Source organism: Alligator sinensis, unplaced genomic scaffold (genome assembly GCF_000455745.1).
Source record: "Alligator sinensis unplaced genomic scaffold, ASM45574v1 scaffold511_1, whole genome shotgun sequence".
NCBI lineage: Eukaryota > Metazoa > Chordata > Crocodylia > Alligatoridae > Alligator > Alligator sinensis.
Genome location: NW_005842114.1, coordinates 537101 through 555662, shown reverse-complemented (window position 1 = coordinate 555662; position 18562 = coordinate 537101). Strand labels below are relative to the sequence as shown.

Genomic DNA, 18562 nt, shown 5'->3' with positions numbered 1-18562 from the left:
CTCCACCTTGGGAAGAAAAACCCGCAGCATCCTTATAGGCTCGGCAGTGCTATGTTGGCTAGGACTACGCAAGAAAGAGACTTGGGGGTCATCGTTGACCACAAGATGAATACGAGCCTGCAGTGCGATGCTGCGGCTAGTAAAGCGACCAAAACGCTGACTTGCATCCATAGATGCTTCTCAAGCAAATCCCGGTATGTCATTCTCCCCTTGTACTCGGCCTTAGTGAGGCCGCAGCTGGAGTACTGCGTCCAGTTTTGGGCTCCACAATTCAAAAAGGATGTGGAGAAGCTTGAGAGAGTCCAGAGAAGAGCCACGCGCATGATCAGAGGTCAGGGAAGCAGACCCTACGATGACAAGCTGAGAACCCTGGGGCTCTTTAGCCTGGAAAAGCGCAGGCTCAGGGGTGATCTGATGGCCACCTATAAGTTTATCAGGGGTGACCACCAGCATCTGGGGGAACGTTTGTTCACCAGAGCGCCCCAAGGGATGACGACTAGGTCGAATGGTCACAAACTACTACAAGACCGTTTCAGGCTGGACATAAGGAAGAATTTCTTTACTGTCCGAGCCCCCAAGGTCTGGAACAGCCTGCCACCGGAGGTGGTTCAAGCGCCTACATTGAACACCTTCAAGAGCAAACTGGATGCTCATCTTGCTGGGATCCTATGAACCCAACTGACTTCCTGCCCTTTGGGCAGGGGGCTGGACTCGATGATCTTCCAAGGTCCCTTCTAGCCCTAATGTCTATGAAATTAGCAGTAGCAAACAAGAGGACGGATAGGTTTGAGGCTGCTTACAGTTTTGCACCAATTACACCAGTTGCAAAATACAGATTTTAAGTTGGCCTGTTGATTTGGCCTTGAAAAGAAAGGCTCTGCACTTTGCTTGGATTAGACCTTTGAATATGGCACTTGGAGTGAAGATGTATGTTGGCTTAACCAAGAATTCCTCTACTTACTCCTTGAGCTGCACCAATTTGTTGCCATGCTCAACTGATAGAGCTTGCTTTATTTCGGTGATGTGGTATGATTACAGTTTGTGATCACATAGCAGGCAAAGTGCTTAAACCTTTGCATTTGAAAGGGTACAGTGTGAGATCAAACTGCCAACAGGGCAGTGGTTCATCCCCTTTCCCACACTTGGATTCCTTTTTTAGTACTGTAAAAAATAGTGGCTGTTCCTTTCTCCCCCTATCTGTGATATTTTTCCTCTGAACTTTTGAGGATCAGTGTGCATGCTTCAGTTAGACATTGCCATTCATGGTGTTAAGTTCATTTCCACTACTCTTAAGGGTTAGAAATACTTGCTTTCAATCTAAGGTAGGATATAGTCAGAATATTTAAAACAGTTTGAATTGGAAATCACTTTTGCTTTAGGTTTTTTTTTTCAAATGGAATCTTATAACCTAAAACTTCAGGCTGCTTGCGAACTTTAAAAGAAAAGAAGAGGGGGGAACACGCTTTACCAGAAGAAGCAGTGTTGCTCCAACCCAGCTCCACAGCATCTGTGCTTCAGCGGGGCTTTTCTGCACTTTTTATCTAATAACTGCTTTCAGTCGGCTATTGGATAAAAGCGTCAAAAAAGCCCCACTAAATTGCCTGGCAGAGTTTTAAAGTAAAACACTTTTTGGGGGGGCTTTTTTGTTAATGTCTGCAAGCAGCCTTAGTACATTTGGACTTGTACATGAAAAGCAAAGGTCAGACTCAGATCAGAACATGGCTAATCTCACTTCATTTTTTCAAAAATATGTGACTCTTAATGTTTTTCCTTAAGCACTTGGGAGGATGCCCTAGAGCTGGCAACCCCCAGCATGCATGCCAGTGTGGCACAGAAAGGCATTTTGCTTGGCATGTGCACCTTAGGGCAAACGGTGGGAAAGAGACTGGGGCTGCATTGCCACAACAAGGTTCGGACCCCGTACGGCTCTCCTGCAGCACACCAACATCTTACAAGTCAAGGTTACAGGTGTTTTTGGCACTCTGCCCAAACACATTGCCCACCCCTATTCTAGAGCCTCTGTCTGTATTTGTAAAGGCCATGGGAAAGGGATCTTGAAAAGTGGATGTGGTAGCTGAGAGCCAAGTTTGCTGGAAGAGATAGTACAGCTATTTAAATTGTAATTGTCTAGTAATAGGAATTAAGATTGTAGAATAGGCTGTTTTGGGCGCCAGAAAATTAAATTATTTCATATTTCCTTGGTAGAAAAGGATGTTTACAGCAGGATAGAGACAGAGATAATTGGAGCATGGCCATTACATTCCTGGAAAAAAGCATTACCTTTTCAAGCTACATACAGTACCAGGGTTCTCCTTAAAGTGGATAAAATAACAAAAGCTCATCTGACTTGGAATTGTCTCGGTCACCCAGAAATGAGTAAGCATTCTGCAAGGACTGAGCTGGCTTCAGCACGGCAACAGAAAGGCAATATTTCATATGGAACTGGTCACATTCTTTACCACAATTGAGGCTGTTAAACATGTAGCATACTAGAATCCTTGGCAGTGCTGCCTTCCAGCAGTGGCAGCCTGCAAGGGAATGGTGGAAATGAGCTATGAACAAAGGACTTCTCTAATCAGTGGGGATAGCGTATTTTCTTTGTGTCCTCCACTCTTGTTCATAAGAGCCAATTAGCCTGCTGTCCACTAGGAAATGAGGAAATTGTAAAGATTGTGCATTAGACAGTTTTCTGAGCCTTGAAGGCTAAAACTAAAATCTGGCTGACAAGAGCCAGGAGATCCTGGCCAAAACTGGGGTTGACAGGCTGGCTGGAAGCTGCAGATAACTCGGTATAGAGGACGCCAACTTCTAAATATGTAGCATTCCAAAAATAGCTCTGCAAAGAGAACCGTAGGGGGGAAAAATCAATTAACCACAGCACAGCTAGGAATTATAATAACCTGCTTGGATAGGAGAGGAAGAGGAAAACATCATCCAACTCTTCCCATTGAAATACTGCTAAAGCAGAAGTTCTTGCTGTAGAAATGTTTTTTCCATCTGATCACAGACTGTACTAACCATTCTCATGCTCTGCCTTTGACCATTTAGTTGATAGTAAGTTCTGTTGGCAATGCAGAAAGCTGAAAAACTGTTCAAATGTCATGAGTCTTGACTCTGCCTTGCACTCCTCTTTAAACCAAGCAGCTCTCTGACTAACAGAAATGAGTTTCCAGAGTTTTTTGCACTGTCCACAGCGTTAAGTCCTCTCCCTCTGAAAGTCGTTCTTGCAGTTTCAAATACAGTATTTGTGTTGCAGCAGCACTTGGGAGGCCCCCTTCTGACGGGCATGGTACTATTGACTGTACACATGGTGAAAGATTGGGAGGGTCTTGCCCAAAATGCTTATAACCAAAATAAACTCCATTCTCTTTATCATGGTAGAGAGACTTTCTCAAGGAAACCTTATTTTGCCCCTTTTTCCTTGCATGAGACTCCATTTGGTGATGGTAATAAATCTAAGCTTGGTCAAGAACGGCAAGTCCTTTTTTTTTTTTTTTTCCTTCCCTTTTTATGCTTATAGAAACAATGGGCAGGGGCTGGGGCATGATTAACAAAGAGGCAAGCATCTTACATCTAGTTGGGACTTCTTAAATGTCCCAACTTGAGAAGCTGCAAGAGCAAGCTCCTTAGCAGTGAGGAGTATGAAAACAAGTGTATGTTTCTGCAGAGGGAAGAAGACTGTCAGCAATGGGGAGGGACCTTCAGTGGCATTCTCCTTTGATCAGAATTGAGCTGCCCTTTCTGGGATGGCCCATGAAGCAGTTGGCATGGGATGTCACTTGAAGCTTGCATTCCTCCTCCTCCTCCCTCTCCTCTTCCTTCACCAGCAATGGTGGGGTGGGGAGTTAGTTAACTTCCAGAAGTGCTGTCTGACATGTCAAAGTTGCTTGGTCTGAGAGTTCTGAAATGTATTTGCAGCTGTTTAACTTGAAGAAGGGGGAGATGCCAAGAGAGACCAGGATCTGCATGTATTTACTTTTTGCAAGGGGCTTTTCGTAGACATGGGTTGTTGTCCCTGTCCTGCCTCCTTGGTCCTGTAGAGAATGTTAGTGAGAGTAACTTTCTCTTCACTTGCCCTTGACTCTGACTTGTCTGAAGTCCCTTTATGTCTATTGGCTATAAATTCACAGGATTCTTCCCTAGTTTTACCCAAGGCATTTAAGAATGCTAAATACCACGGGTGGTGTTCTCCCAAGGGAGAGGAGTCTGTAAACTAAGTAGAAAATCTTGTGTCCACTGTCCTTAAGCCCATCCAAATAGATCCCTTTGATCACTGGGAGCAAGAAGGGGAGGAAATTTCAACTTTCATGGCATCACAAACACTGTCCTCATAATGGCCTGCTGGAGCTAGAACACTGGATCTACTGTTCAGGCTTATTGATCTAGGCAGGCAAAATTGTTTTTCAGTGGAGACTTCCTCCTCTCCTGCATGTTCCTGTTTTGTACATAAATAGTGCCTGGTTTGGCAAAACTCCACTGCCCTCTTGTTTTTGCCTCCCAGTAATGATTAGGATCAGTAGGATAGTAATTGATTTATTATTCCAATCACAATACAGCACAGTAGGTTTAAACAGCAGCCAGGAAACCTGATCTATGCTTGTAAACACTCTTCCAGCACAGCAGTAAAACACTAACTACTTCCCCTTGTAGTGCTGCTGTAATATAGGGTGTGTCATAGGACCTCATTGTTGTGATAGCAGATGACTTCATGTAAATTGAAGTCATCCCCTTTTAAAGTTAACACAAGTGCTGGATCTCATCTGCCAACAGGAAAATGAAAAGTCTGCATGGGAGGAAATCAGCTATTTGGTAAGGGAGACGGTAACTAATGCTAAGTGGAGTAGGGAAGTCGGGCATGTCACTTCTGCTTGTCCCAGACAGACCAGGATTGTACTAGAAACTCTTATTAGTTTAGTGGTATTCTGAGGTGCCGCTCTTTTTTAAAGTAGGGTTGGGGGGGTGTTGTAGGCAGGATGGTCCAGTAAATGTATGAGAAGGATTTTGTGGTGATTTATATTTTACTGGACAAACTGTATAGCTGGAAGAGATCTCAGACAAGCTTTTGGGTACAGAGTGCCCTTCCTCAGGTTGATTTGTGCCCATAATTTCTCTCTTCTTTCCCAATATGGTCCAATAAAAGCTATCACTTCTTTGACTCTTTTTTTAAGTTCTTGTTGTTTATAAAAAAAGATCCCAATTACAATGCAACTTATAAGAGTATGATTGCCAGCATAGCTATTGCTTAAGAAATGCACTTTGAGTGTGCATCTACATTATGGACTTCATGCCTTTACAGGTTGCTGGTTACATCATAGATGTAGTTATACCAGCAAAGCAGTGCTTTTAACAGTGAAGCTTGTCTTGCTCGGAGAGGAATGTATGCTTATATCAGTACAAGCACATTGCTGCTTTAGCCGCATCTATGCTAGGAGCGTTTTGCCAGCATCAGTAATATCGGCTGTCGCGCAACCATCGTGAGACTCGGGATTTCTAAGTCAAAATAACTCTGACTCATGATCTCCTGATCAAACCCTCAAATCTCCAGATTTTCCCAGCTGACAAGTCTGTGGAAGGGAAGGGCTGAGGGAGAGATCGAGGCCCCCATAGTGAGGGAAGGAGTGAGTAGTGCAGGGGTGAATGGGACCCCAGGGCTGGGGTAGGTTGTCCAGAGGTGTGGCTCCCTGCAGCAGTGTGCATCCCCAGGGAAGGTATGGGGGGCATGTGCCCCCTGTGGGCCGGAGACAGGCTGCCTGCTGTAGGCTTGGGGCTCTGCGTCCTGCTGCCTTTGCCCCATGAGCTCAGCTGTGCAACACCATTTCTGCCCACTGGGCAGGCTGGCCGCACAGTGCATCCCCTGCCCACCTGGCAGTAGGAGGCACATTGGCATCCTGCGGCTGAGTTCCTGGGGCAAAGTCAGCAGGGCACAGAACCTGAGCCAGTGGCAGGCAGCCCACCTCCTCCCCATGGGGAGCACATGCCCCCCATGCCTGGGGGTATGCACTGCTGTGGGGACCTGCCCCACTCCCTCCCACACCTAAGGGGGCCTCAATCTTCCCCTGCCCCTTCCCCTCCATTTACCAGCTGGGTGGTGTGTGTGTCCCTCACTCCCAAGCCATAGGCCCCCTCTCCTCCCAACCCTGCTGCTGCTGCCTTTGACTCCTGACCCACGGAACCCCACATCCTGCCAGGGTGTGCAGGGACCCTTTCTTCCCAGGCTCCAACCCCCAAACCCCACACACAGAGCCCCCCACCCCCCAAAATGGTATCTCATTATTTACATAACAATCTCTTGGGGGGGTGTTTGTTTGTTTTGGGTTTTTTTTAAGAGCTTTTCTCATGATTTTTGGCATGGTGGGGTCGACAGTACTGAAGTATTGTGAGCTAGTATTCCTCCAGGTGCAGGGCTTTATCTACGCCTGCACCAGGGCTGTGCAGTTTCCAGCTGCTACTTCTCCCTGCCCTCCTGGCTCCGGTCTGACATGCTGGGGCCAAAGGAGCTGCAAACTGCATCCGTGCTGTTGCTGCTTCTCCAAAAACTTCCTCCCCAGCTGCAGTGCGAGTGCAGCTTCCAGCCTGTGGGGAGCTGTGCTGAGGCCCAGCAGCTTCCAGTTGTGCCCATAACACGGGCGGACAATTATTTCGGGCAGAGGGCTGCGTACCAAGTTTTAGCAAGCCATCGAGGGCCATGTTACAGGCAGCCAGGGGCAGATATATATTAATTTTCTAAATTTTTAGGGGCCCCGTGGGCCGCATAGAATGGCCTGGCAGGCCACATCCGGCCTGTGAGCCATATTTTTTGCCCACCCCTGCCATAACAGCTGGGGGGAGAGGAGGGGGCAGGGAGAAGGGGCAGCTGCACAGGCATAATTTGCAAGTATGTCATCCAAGCAAAACTCTCCACACACTGGAAGCTGCACCTATACTGGTGCCGGAGAGTATAGAACTGAGAGAAGCAGCAGTGAGGCAGGTACAGCTCCCATCTGCCTGGCCCCAACATGGCATGGGGAAGACTCCCCACCACTGAAGCCACCTGGCTCACGTTGGATTGAAACCCGGTTATTCTAGCCCAGTCCTTGAAAAAAAGCTCCTAGCCCCTGCTCCACAGAGTAGACACAGGATAGGATTTTTGCTGGTATAGCAAAATTGGTGACACCCTTCTACAATAGACCTGGCCAGATGCCAGGAGGGTCTAAAATGGTAAAGGAGGTGGCTGAAGAAAATAACTCGTAACATGCCCTGCTTCCAGCAAAGACCGTGTCTGTACTTCTCAGCTCTGGAGACAGCCCTCACTGTCAAGCTGCCAGGGTGTGTGCACCCCAGCCCTTGTCGGCTCTGGCCTGCAGCAGTGTCTTCTCATTTTCTGTTCAGCAAAGCAAAGGGTTCTGCTGTCACAGAGGAAGCTGTGGGTATGGATGTTCTCAATGCCTGGCTGGCAGAACTGGAGTACTGGCAAGATTGCTGTATGGGCTGGGTGAGAGGTGTCCAAGATCTCGTAAAGAAGCAAAACACTTGGGTTTTCCATCAGCAAGCAACTGAACTCTGCCCTGACAGGAAGGCCCATTGGCCCATTTTAAGGAGCCACTGCTCTGCGGAAAAATAAGTAATTTTAACTGGTACTTGATTTATGCTGGTTACTGCCCTGGATATTGTTGCTTGGGCTGACCTAACACAGTGGCTGAAAGATGCAGTTACCTTTTGACTTGCAAAAGTAGCAAGCTAGATTTGCTGCATAGGTGCCTAGAACACTCTTGTAAGGGTAGTTTAGGTTGCCATGCATTCAGTCCCTGGTTGGTTGTGGAATTTTGCTGCTGAATTTCTTGATGAACACTCATGTCTGATGCTGTTATGAAGACAGCTATCACCTGGGCCTAGTCCTGCTCAAGAACTGGAAGGCCTTGGCTAACATTTTATCAGCTTATTGAAGGCAGGGTGCCTTTTTGATGCATGTTAACTTGTGGGAGAGTCCTAAAAGTGCTCTGAAACTGAGGCTGCTTGTACTTTCCGGTTCCAGGCCTTGTCTGTGCTACCAGCTTTGGCAGAACTTCAGCTGTGCCAGCACCATTTTGAGTGTACCCACACCTAAAGCTTCTCTGCAGCAGCAGGACCCTTCTTCTTGCTAACAGTTATTCTACCATCACCAAGCAAACTGGGCTGTGGTATTCTAAGGGTCGAATGTGTGTCCTGTTCGCTACTGATCTAAACAATGCTGCTTACAGAAAGCTGCATAACTTTGGTTCTCTGGCTGTTTGAATGTCTGTACCTAGCCTGGGTGCCCAAATTTTCATCTCACAGATGTATTAAGCATGCCAGGCAAGATGGTCCAGCTGCTTAGACACCTAGTGAGATTTTTTTTTTTCAAAGGTGCTAGCTCAAGAGGTGCATAAATATCTCTCTTAAAAATCCACTTCTGTTTCTTCACAACACTTCATGACTGTAACCTGGTGTTAGTTGTATGATGGAATCCTTATGGATTCTTTCCCTTTTTGTAGGAACAAACACCAGCCTGGGCCTGAGAGACAAATTTGTCAACTGACGGGAACAAAGAACTGAGACATACTTGTGACTCTACCAAGACACTAAAACATAGTTTAAACCAAGTTCCCCGGTGTGTGGCCTGTCTCTGCCAAATACTCTTATAGTTCTTGGGAGGATAGTCTCTATTCTTTCTCTACCTTCCAACCTCTCGCATACCATAATGTTTCTCTAGACTTTCGTTGCAGGATAATATTGAGTTTTCCCTCCCTTCACATGCTTTGGTGTGGGTCTCTTGTTGCAAGCTGCTGGTTATAGATTGGTGTTTCTGCATTTCTTGCTCGAATTTCTACTTGGAGGGTTTGCTTGAATATTGTAACTGACCTGCTTTTTCTTTCTTTCTTACTGTATCTCTGTCACTTTCTCTCCAATTCCTCTTTCCTCCTCCTTTCCACCTCCACTGTTGCAGGTTCATCATGCCTAGTGGCATATAAAAAGACTCCTCCCCCAGTTCCGCCTCGGACCACCTCAAAGCCGTTTATCGCTGTCACGGTGCAGAGCAGCACTGAATCAGCCCAGGACACCTATCTGGATAGCCAGGACCACAAGAGTGAGGTCAACAGCCAGTCAGGACTGAGCAATTCTTCAGACAGCTTAGACAGCACCAGAACACCCAGCGTGACCAGAGGCAGTGTTGTAACTCCAGCCACAGACACTCCAGAGTTACCCCAGAAAAATGCAACTTTGAAAAGTGACAAAGGGACTCTGACTAGTGAAGAGCCTAAGGTGGAGAATATCCCCAAAAGAAAGCTGTCATCTATAGGAATACAAGTATGAAATAATAGTTCATCCTCCTTTGTGTAATAGAATGTCCTTAACCTGTCCATTGAGCATGTGCATTGTATGTAACTACATATGCAGCTGAAGCCACTTAGTACCTAAAGAAATCATTTTACAGAACAAAATTCTGTTGCCCAGAGATGATATACACCAGCAGTTACTGTAACAGACCAGAAAGAAAAATGTTTTCAGTGCAAAATTAAAACAAATGTCATAAAACTGTTGCTGCCCTATTAGCTGGTTATATCTCTTTAAAAAGGCTACATGCCATACTCTGTACTTTAGGGTCAGCTTGATCTCTAAATTTAGTGCATTTTGAGGCACAACCTTGTTTAGGTTCAAATTCTTCTAATTATTAAAGCCTATAGCACTAATTGGCATGCAGTGGTTACAGAATTACAAGTTTGGGGCAGTCTTTGTAAGAGTGCCTTCCATTCATCTCTGTCTTCTCCATGTGAGAACAAAGTGATTCCTCTGTTGCTGGAAGCAACGTAAATCTACATGCAAATGAATGAAAATTAGGTGCTAGCTTTACAGTCAAATAAAAACTGATCCGGCAGCAGGATATATCCACGCTTTGTTCAGCGAAGGCAAACATATGGGGAAGCTTTTTCTAAATTACCAGTCTGCTGTTTTCCCTCTTATTTGTAGACAAATGTCTGAATGCAGGTACCTAAATATTATATTCACCTATCAGACAACAAACACCTATGGATATATTTCATGTGATGGCATGCCAAAGTATGACTAAAGTGCCAGTTTGCAAGTCTGAATGCAAAATCTGTGGGCTCAGCAGGTGTGAGTGTGCATTCTGAAAAGACTGTTTAAAATTGGTCTTCTGCAGCATCAAACTTCCCATCAAGTTCAACACACATAAAAATGCCCCTTCACCCAAAGTTATGTGCTGGAAGGTCAGTTTAAACTTTTCTTTACTGAAGTCAGGGTATCTATGCCCAAAGCCAGGGAGCTGGTCTGTTGCTCTAACCCAGGGGTGGATAGTTATTTTGGGCAGAGGGCTGCTTACTGAGTTTCGGCAAGCCATTGAGGGCCGCATGACGGGCAGCCCAGGGTAGATTAATATTAAATTTATAAATTTTTTTTTTTTTTTTAGGGACTCTGCAGGCCAGATAGAATGGCTCTAGGGCTGCCCACCCCTGCTCTAACCTCTTGTCTGCAGTTAGTCATTCCAAATGTGTGCTGGAGGTTTTGCTGGACACACTGCCCTTAAATCATAGCTGGTTTTTTACACCTTTTTTTTGATGCTGCAGTCTCAGTTTTAGTGGCACTGTAAGACATAGCTTTTTTCCCCCCTGTAAATAGTAGGAGAAGGAGCAAGCTAAGATTAGTATGCGTTTGCTTAAAAGGAGCTCAGTTTTTAAAGAGTCAGACAACTTTAGCGTACTCCTCCCTGGCCTTGTTCTATAGTAGAGGCTCTTGTGGGGTGATCCAGGCTTCCCCACCTCTAGTATTGGGATTTTTGCTGTTGTATTAGGGTACTGCTATCAACCCCTGCCTAGAATATTTTAGCTGGGAGAGAGCTTGAAAACCACCATATCTTTCCAGGGTTACCCCTTGAAAATTTAAGCTAATGTTCTCTCCTAAGGCTTAAAATAGCTATCTTTTGCATGTCCTGTTATACACACAGCTGCTTTTTCAGACATGTAGCCATTGCCGGTCTTACCACGACCATTATAGTGGTACAAATGGGTAGAGCTGGACCCACCAGGACAACATCCAGCCTCTACAACAGAGAGGGTAACACTAGCAACGCCCACTTTGGATGGCAGTATATAGTGCTGTCCATCTGAAATGAGCCTACTAGTTAGTTTGTTCTGTCTGCATGCTGTGTGTGTGTGTGTGTGTGTGTGTGTGCAACTCTCTCCTGTTCAACAGTGTGAATTCTAGCAGCAAGTTTGTGTCTGTTTTTTTTTTTTGTTTGTGTTTTTGTTTAATAAGGTTGACTGCCTTCAGCCAGTGGCAAAAGAGGAGCCGCCTCCGGCAGTCACCAAATTCCAGTCCATCGGGGTACAGGTAGAGGACGAGTGGCGGTAAGTGAAAGGCGCAGGCTTTTTTTATTTTACCCCCTTTAAACTGCATTTTTCTCACTGAACTCGGATCCATTTCCTCTTCTGCTTTCTGTTTGAATCCAACTGTACGGAATGATGGGGGGCCGTGGCACATGCCCTTATCAAAAAGCACTTAGTCTGTAAAGAGCTAAATCAACAGGGGCTTGCAATACAAACCTACCCGAAGATGTAATTATAGATGTGCGTCAGTCATTTCGTCTGAATGGCCTATTGCAGTAAGCAGGCAACCTTATAATTGTGTCTGTCTGCATGTGTGTTTGTGTGTAATGGGGTGGGCTGGGGAGCAAGGCTCAGCTGCAGGCTCTGTAAACAAATGCATTTCATTGTGTGTCTGTGCCGGCGGGTGAATCCAGCCGGTTGGAGTTCTGCCTTTAATGCTCCTGCTCTCTTGTTCTAGAAACAGCCACTCTCGCAGCATGTCCTCCAAACAGGACACCGATTCTGACACGCAGGAACCAAATAACTCTAGCTGTAAATCCTCTGAGAGAAGCCTTGCTGATTGCCCCCCATGCCACAACTCTGTCAGTGTTGATGCCAATAACAGGCAACCAGCCAAGCTCTCCCAGATTCAGAAAAACCTCTCCTATGGAGATAGTGACCCAGCCCTGGAGCCTTCCTCTCTCCCTCCACCTGATCCTTGGCTTGAGACTTCTTCCAGCTCCCCATCAGAACCCACTCCGCCAGGAGCCTGCAGGCGGGACGGGTACTGGTTTCTGAAACTGCTGCAAGCTGAAACAGAAAGATTAGAAGGATGGTGTCGGCAGATGAACCAAGAGACCAAAGAGAACAATCTCTCTGAAGAAGGTGGGTGTTGTCAGCTGCTTGGCTGTGGGGAGCAGCATGAGTTATGACTGGAATGTACCAACCCATTAGTAATGGCATGATAGGGATGAAATGGAAAAAAAGGCAAAATGAAGCGGGCCATCGCACGTAACTTTCTGACAGTGAGATCTGTTAGTCCTTTGAATGATCCTGAAAAAGGGGGAAGTGGGGTGGAGAACCTAATAAATGTGCAGCAGGGAATAAGTCTGTAATGACTAGGCTGGCAAAGCAGGGGACTAGATGGCAAAGCTTACCTCGTTCATAGATTAAATTGATTTGGAGGAGATAAAGCCCAATTCAGCAGCCGAATCTGAATCACATAGGGAGACCCATTAAAAGGTCCGAATCAGATCTGAAGCCTCCAAATCAATTTGGATTGGCTGCGGAGAGGCAGGCACAGCCAAGCAGCTGCAGACTCTCCTGTGGCTCTTCTGGCTGTGCCTACCTCTCCCTGGATGGGGAGAGCTGCAAGAGAAGTCTCCATGGCTCCTCTGCTCAGCACCAAGCCTAGTCCTGGCACTTTAGGGGAAAAAAAAAACCCTGCACTCACTGGCTCTAGCAGCAGCGATCAGGGCCTCTGAGGGCTCTTGGCAGAGACCCCCCACACAGGAGGGACAGCGGGGATCATCCCCCTTATTTTCCCCCCCCCTCCCCCGGCATCCACGCGGCAGCTGCCCCATTGCACAGGTGCAGCATGGTTGGCAGGGCACTGCGCGCTGTCTGGGAGTTGGGGCAGTTTCAGCAGTCGCCCGGCACCACTCAGCCTGAGTGGCCCAAGCTCCCAGACAACACGTGGCACCTTGCTGATCCACACTGCACACGCACCATGGGGCAGCTGTCACATGGGTGCCGGGGGGAGGGGCTGATCCCTGCTGCATGGGGGGCTCTGCCACAAGCCCCAAGAGGCCCTGATCCCCGCTACTGCAGCCCGTGAGGGGTTTTTTTGCTTTATTAAAATGATGGGAGGCTGGGGCCGGGCAGGAAATGGGGCCAGGCAGGGCAGCCATGGGGGCTTCTCCCATGGCTCTCCCCACCAGGGAGAGGCAGGCATGGCCAGAGGAGCCATGGGAGAACCTGTAGACACCCAGCTGTGCCTGCCTCTCCCTGGCCAATCTGAATCTCTGAATGAGTCTCAAACCTCTGATTCTGATTCGACCAAATTGAATGGGGACAGTGATTCGAATCGGTGTCCTTCAAATCAGCCAAATCCAAGTCGAATAATTCCCTGTTCGCACAGGCCTCCTGGATAGGTAGTGCCAGAGCTGTATCCACTTGGCCTCCCTGAAAGTAAATGGTTCGTGAGAGAGCAATCAAGTGGGCTGACCTTGCACAAACAAGCTAGCAGATTTAAGAGAGTCCAGCTTGCACCTAGCAAACCAAACAAATTCTCTGTTAGAGCAGTTCTCTGTCAACTGATCTTATTTACATGTGTTCATCACAGTTTACAGTGCATTTGAGAGTCTCTTCAGCTGAGCCTTCAGAAGGAAGAAGCCTACACAGTGTTTGTTGGTGGGAAGAAAGGGCAGCCCATCCTTGCTTGAAGGCTTCTCTCAGCACTTTCTGAGGGGGAGTCTTAAATTCCTGGGAGCCTCCCGTTTTGTTTTGTTTTGTTTAATATCTGTTTGGAAGACTTTAAGGAAAAGAGGGGTGATTGGTCTTCTACCTGTCTCACGATCCCTTTCTTTTTGTCATTGGAAGAGTAGGTCTAAACACAAGTGCCTGGAGATTGGGTCAGTGGATAGGCATGCAGGTCCTTTATCTGTAGCAAATGCCTTGGAAATATTGACATCTAACCTTGCTGTAGGCTAATGATTTTAGTGCCCTTCTCTGTTCTAGAAAGCATGGAGATGGACATCAAATGGACTTTGTAAATATTGACAGTTTGTAAGCAAAGTAATAGTCACAGCCAAAGTGCGGCTTTTCCTCTGGGCACTCTTGTTCTGTGGAGATTTTGGAATTCATGTTCTATAATGACGTGTATAGTGGAAGAGGAGGTGACGGATATCAGACTAGCTTCTGTGACTCCTCCTCGGCACTTCATTCACCCAAGCGCTCTCAAGCATGCATGTTTGCTGCAATCAGCTGTCTCTGCTTATTTAATCTTTTTTATTTCCTTAGTCTTAGGAAAAGTCCTCAGTGCAGTGGGCAGCGCACAGTTGTTAATGTCACAGAAGTTCCAGCAGTTCCGGGGTCTCTGTGAGCAAAATTTGGTGAGTATGACTCTAAGCCCACAAAACTACATACTGCCATAGAAGGAGCTGACCAGTGTGTGAATATCTCCACAGAAGTATAAAAGTGGTTTAATAGCAGCTTTGACTAGTACAGTCTGACCATTTGTGGTGTTGGAGGTGGGGTGTATGGTTTTTAAACAAACATTGAATACTGTTCAATCTGTGTAGTAGTGGGAGGCTGACATTCTTACCATGCACCCCTCTTTATACCTTAAGCAGCTGAAGTTGAAGAAATGGGGCATATCCCAAATACTTTCAGCTTGTGCACAGTGTTAAGGCCATGTTCTACTCTTGGGTGCATGCTATGACTTCTGTTTGGCATTAACAGGGGTGCAGTAATAGTTGGCTGGATATATTTATACCCAGAGGTAAGAAGCCAGTGGGCATGCAAACCAAGCGGAGCTGCTTGAACCAGCTTGTCCCTTTACTTCTAGGGGGCCTTTCAAGGTGAATTGCAGAGATTAAGACAGAAATGAAACGTTTTGAAAAGCCTTCCAAACCGTTCTGAATATGCTTGTTTTGTATGAATGACAAGCCCATCCCCACAGGGCTATTGTCAGTCACTTCTTAATCAAAATTCTTCAAACATTATGAATGTGGTTATCTTTAGGACTAAACAGGGCAGACTTAAGCATTCTCAGAATCTATTCTTTTTAGCTTATCTGCACATTGCTTTATGTTTTTAAGACCTACTGTTTGGACGCCCCAAAAAGACTCAGTCTGAAAGCAAATTATTTTCCTCTGAGAGCTTTAGATGCATCTAAGATTGTCAGACTCTGCAGCCTCAATCAGTGTTTTAGGAAAATGTTATATTGTTTTGGGGGAGGGAAGGGAAATGTAGTATTGAGTACCTTCTTTTTGCTTTTGCCTGATGACATTTGCACTGGCAGAGAAACTGGAAGCCAGATTTTTTTTTTTTTTTTAACAAGATTGCAATATTTGAGGCACACCTGAAATACTGACCTCTTAGTTTTGTCCCAGCTGCACACTCAAACCTGGTCTATTATTTTGTAGAAATCCAAGGTCAGTTGTAGAGTTCAGTCCTCAAAAATATTGAGGAACTTAATCTAACTTTACTTCCAAGCAAACTGTTGGCAACACTTCTGTCAGCTGTTTAGAATCTTTTTTCCTGCGAGCATTGAGTTACAGATAAACTTCCAAAGTTCCTTTTTCAGGGAAATAAAAGCTAAAAAAATGTACTTTTGACCAAGTTTTAGCCTAAACAGTTCGTTTGTTTAAGTTGGCATGCATCAGATGGCATGTGGGTTTTCCTGCTGCATTCTGTTTGCTTTGATCATGTTGTGTCCAGTCTTTAATGTGTAGTATTCCCCTAACAGACAGCTACTTCACTAAGAAACCACAAATTTTTCTGGCTCCTGAGCTGAAAATTGGGACCTGTAGCATGATACTGCTACAGGATTAACCCAAAAGTAAACAGCCTTTGGGACCAGAGAACTATTTCTTCCTGCTGCCAACATGTATTTGGATATTTGATTTGGTCTCTTCTACAGTTAATGCTGACACAGTGTCTCAGACTGGTTGAGCTAGCTAGAACATAAGCCTTAGGGATAAAGTGATGTGTTGTGTGGTGAGGTTGATGAATTTAGTCCTGGCTGGGGAGTACTCAGAAGCTGCTTTGACACAGATCAAGGCTAGTAGATGGCAACATGAGGTTACTATTGCCCAGGGTAACTGTAAACTAACGCAGGAACTGTACTCTGGTTTTAGGTATGCTGGTTTTTTCTTTTTTCTTACCAGTACACTCTCCTTTACAGAACCCCAACGCCAATCCCAGACCCACTGCCCAGGACCTAGCTGGATTTTGGGACCTCTTGCAGTTGTCCATTGAAGACATCAGCATGAAATTTGATGAGCTCTACCATCTAAAAGCTAACAGCTGGCAACTGGAAGAGACACCAGAGAAGAAGGTGAGCATGGGGCATTTCAGAGCAGCCTTTAAAACTCTTTCCTTCCAGCCTTCTGAGTGGGCAGTTGATTCTTAACTTGGTCTCATAGACTAGATCTTTTTTTAATTCTTGTGGCCTTCTGCTTGCAGCATACTAGACATCTTATTGATCCAATTTTTAGCAGTAAGATTCTTGGACTTAAAGGGTAATAAAGATGGTACTCGTTCTATAATCTTCAGGGACATGTATCAAACCTTGGGTAATAGTTCAGGGGTGTGCATTTCCAGAGTTTTGAAGAACTCTGAAACCTCCTGGGATAAACTGTTTCAAGGTAAATAAAGAAACAGTGATTATTGTGCACTTGCATTGAGAGAAGTGATAGACAGTCCTTTTTGTTAAATGGCTGTTGAATTAAATGGGCCTTTGTGTCTACTGAGTAGGATGTAATAAGTACCTACTAGAACTGTTTTCAAGTGAAATGTACACTGTTTCTGTGCCTGCTTCCTAGATCAGTTCTGAGATGGGGGCTGGGAAGTGTATGAACAGAAACTTGCTGCAAATCAAAACCTTATATTGAGCACTACAATCCTAACACTAGGAAATCCGGGCCCATCCTTTTTTGAACATTTTGGCAGTGCATCCAACACTTCACTGTCAGTCACTTCCACATCTGAGGTTAAGGCTTTTTAGCTAGTACTAAAACAGTTTCCAGGGCTGTGAAATAGTGATGAACAGGAATAGCAATCAGACAGCAAAATTGCAGAAGAAAGGAGAGAGGGTCTTTGAATGCCCATGCAGAAATGAGCAAAAAGCAAGTAGATTATCATGAACCATTAAGTCAATTGACTCCCTTAGCACTGCCTGAATAGAAATGCTGCTGCCTCTCCCAGGCAGTTGATTCTAAAGTTTGAGTGGAGCAGGGATCAAAGGGAGTTGCAACTATACCACTGCACCCCCGGATCTGCCCTTGCCTGTCTGCATAGCTTGAGTTCCTCAAAATACTGAAAAATCTAATTCTAACTTCACTTGGCCAAGCAAACTGTTTGGTCCAGATCTTTGAATCTCTATGACATGTCCTTCACCCATCATTGAGCCCTAGGAGCAAACCTAAGTCTCCTTTTCAGAGCAGGATTCTATGCCACTTAAAACTGAGTACATCGGCTGTGAAAACAGCCTGTAACAAGTGTCCTGTATTGCAATTGTTCTTTTCTTCATTAATTTAATGTTCTGTTGCTTAAAGTCCTGTCTGTTAGGCCACCAGCTTCTCCTCTAGTTCATCTGATCTCACAAGAGAGTGAACTTGTGTATGTGCATTTTTATTTTATGTTTTTGGTTTCCCTTACTGTCTCTCTAAAGGAAGAGAAGAAACCACCCCCTCCTGTGCCAAAGAAGCCAGCCAAGCCCAAAACTGCACTGAACCGGGACAAAGCTTCTGACTCTGTGGATAAACAGCGCCAGGAGGCTCGCAAGCGTCTCATGGCAGCAAAGCGAGCTGCCTCTGTCCGGCAGAACTCCGCCACAGAGAGTGCGGACAGCATCGAGATCTACGTCCCAGAGGCACAGACCCGCCTTTGAGCCAAGGGGGAGAGGAAAAAAAACACGTGGTCTTTATAAGTCATTAAAAAGGGGGGGGAAAGGTTCTCTCTAAACTTAGTATGATTTATTCAGTCTAGAGACAATGAGCCCACCTTAAAGGGCTCTACTTCAGCTTTTTTTTTCCTGTCAGCTTTAAGTAATGAAGAGTTTAAAAAAAAAAAAAGAAAAAAAAAAAAAAAAAAAAAAATGCCCCCCCCCCCTTGTTTTCTCTCAGTGGCTGTGGTGTTTGCTGAACAAACTGAACAGACTCCAGAAAACCCCAGCCCCCAGACTTGGAACTTCAGTCTTTTTACTTGTTCTATCTAATGAAAATTATTAGCTTGTTTACAAGAAGAGGACAAAAAAAATGAAGCCTTGAGCACTTGCCATGCTGCGTTCTTTCTCCTCCTCCACAATTCTCTGTTCTTCCTTCTCATCCCTACATTTGTTTCCCCATTCCCTTCTCCCTTTGCATGGCTTCATTTACTGTGTTAGAAATAACCTCTCTTCCACAGAGCTCCCGAAGAGAACACCTGTTCAGTGTGTACTATTGTTGCACTCTGCTAGTGAGCAGCCTTTCTTTATTTTTTCCTTCGGTGGGAGGGCAGGGTGGGCGGGAGGGGGACAG

At 45.7% G+C, this 18562-nt stretch overlaps 1 protein-coding gene across 5 annotated transcripts in view; it reads left to right on the top strand.

Annotated features, from left to right (window-relative positions):
* DLGAP4 (DLG associated protein 4) overlaps positions 1–18118 on the top strand; it is a 47077-nt gene extending 28959 nt beyond the window's left edge. For 2 of the 5 annotated variants that reach the window (XM_006024693.3, XM_025205385.1), the window contains exons 2-6: positions 11269–11360; positions 11797–12203; positions 14340–14431; positions 16228–16380; positions 17716–18118. In XM_006024693.3, coding sequence (XP_006024755.1) covers positions 11816–12203; positions 14340–14431; positions 16228–16380; positions 17716–17934 — 852 coding nt within the window. In that variant the 5' untranslated portion in view covers positions 11269–11360; positions 11797–11815 and the 3' untranslated portion in view covers positions 17935–18118. Of the gene's footprint in view, positions 1–4772; positions 4810–8941; positions 9304–11268; positions 11361–11796; positions 12204–14339; positions 14432–16227; positions 16381–17715 lie in introns of those variants that run through there. The other 3 variants (XM_006024692.3, XM_025205386.1, XM_025205384.1) reach the window with 3 other exon arrangements.
* The last annotated feature ends 444 nt before the right edge of the window (positions 18119–18562 follow it).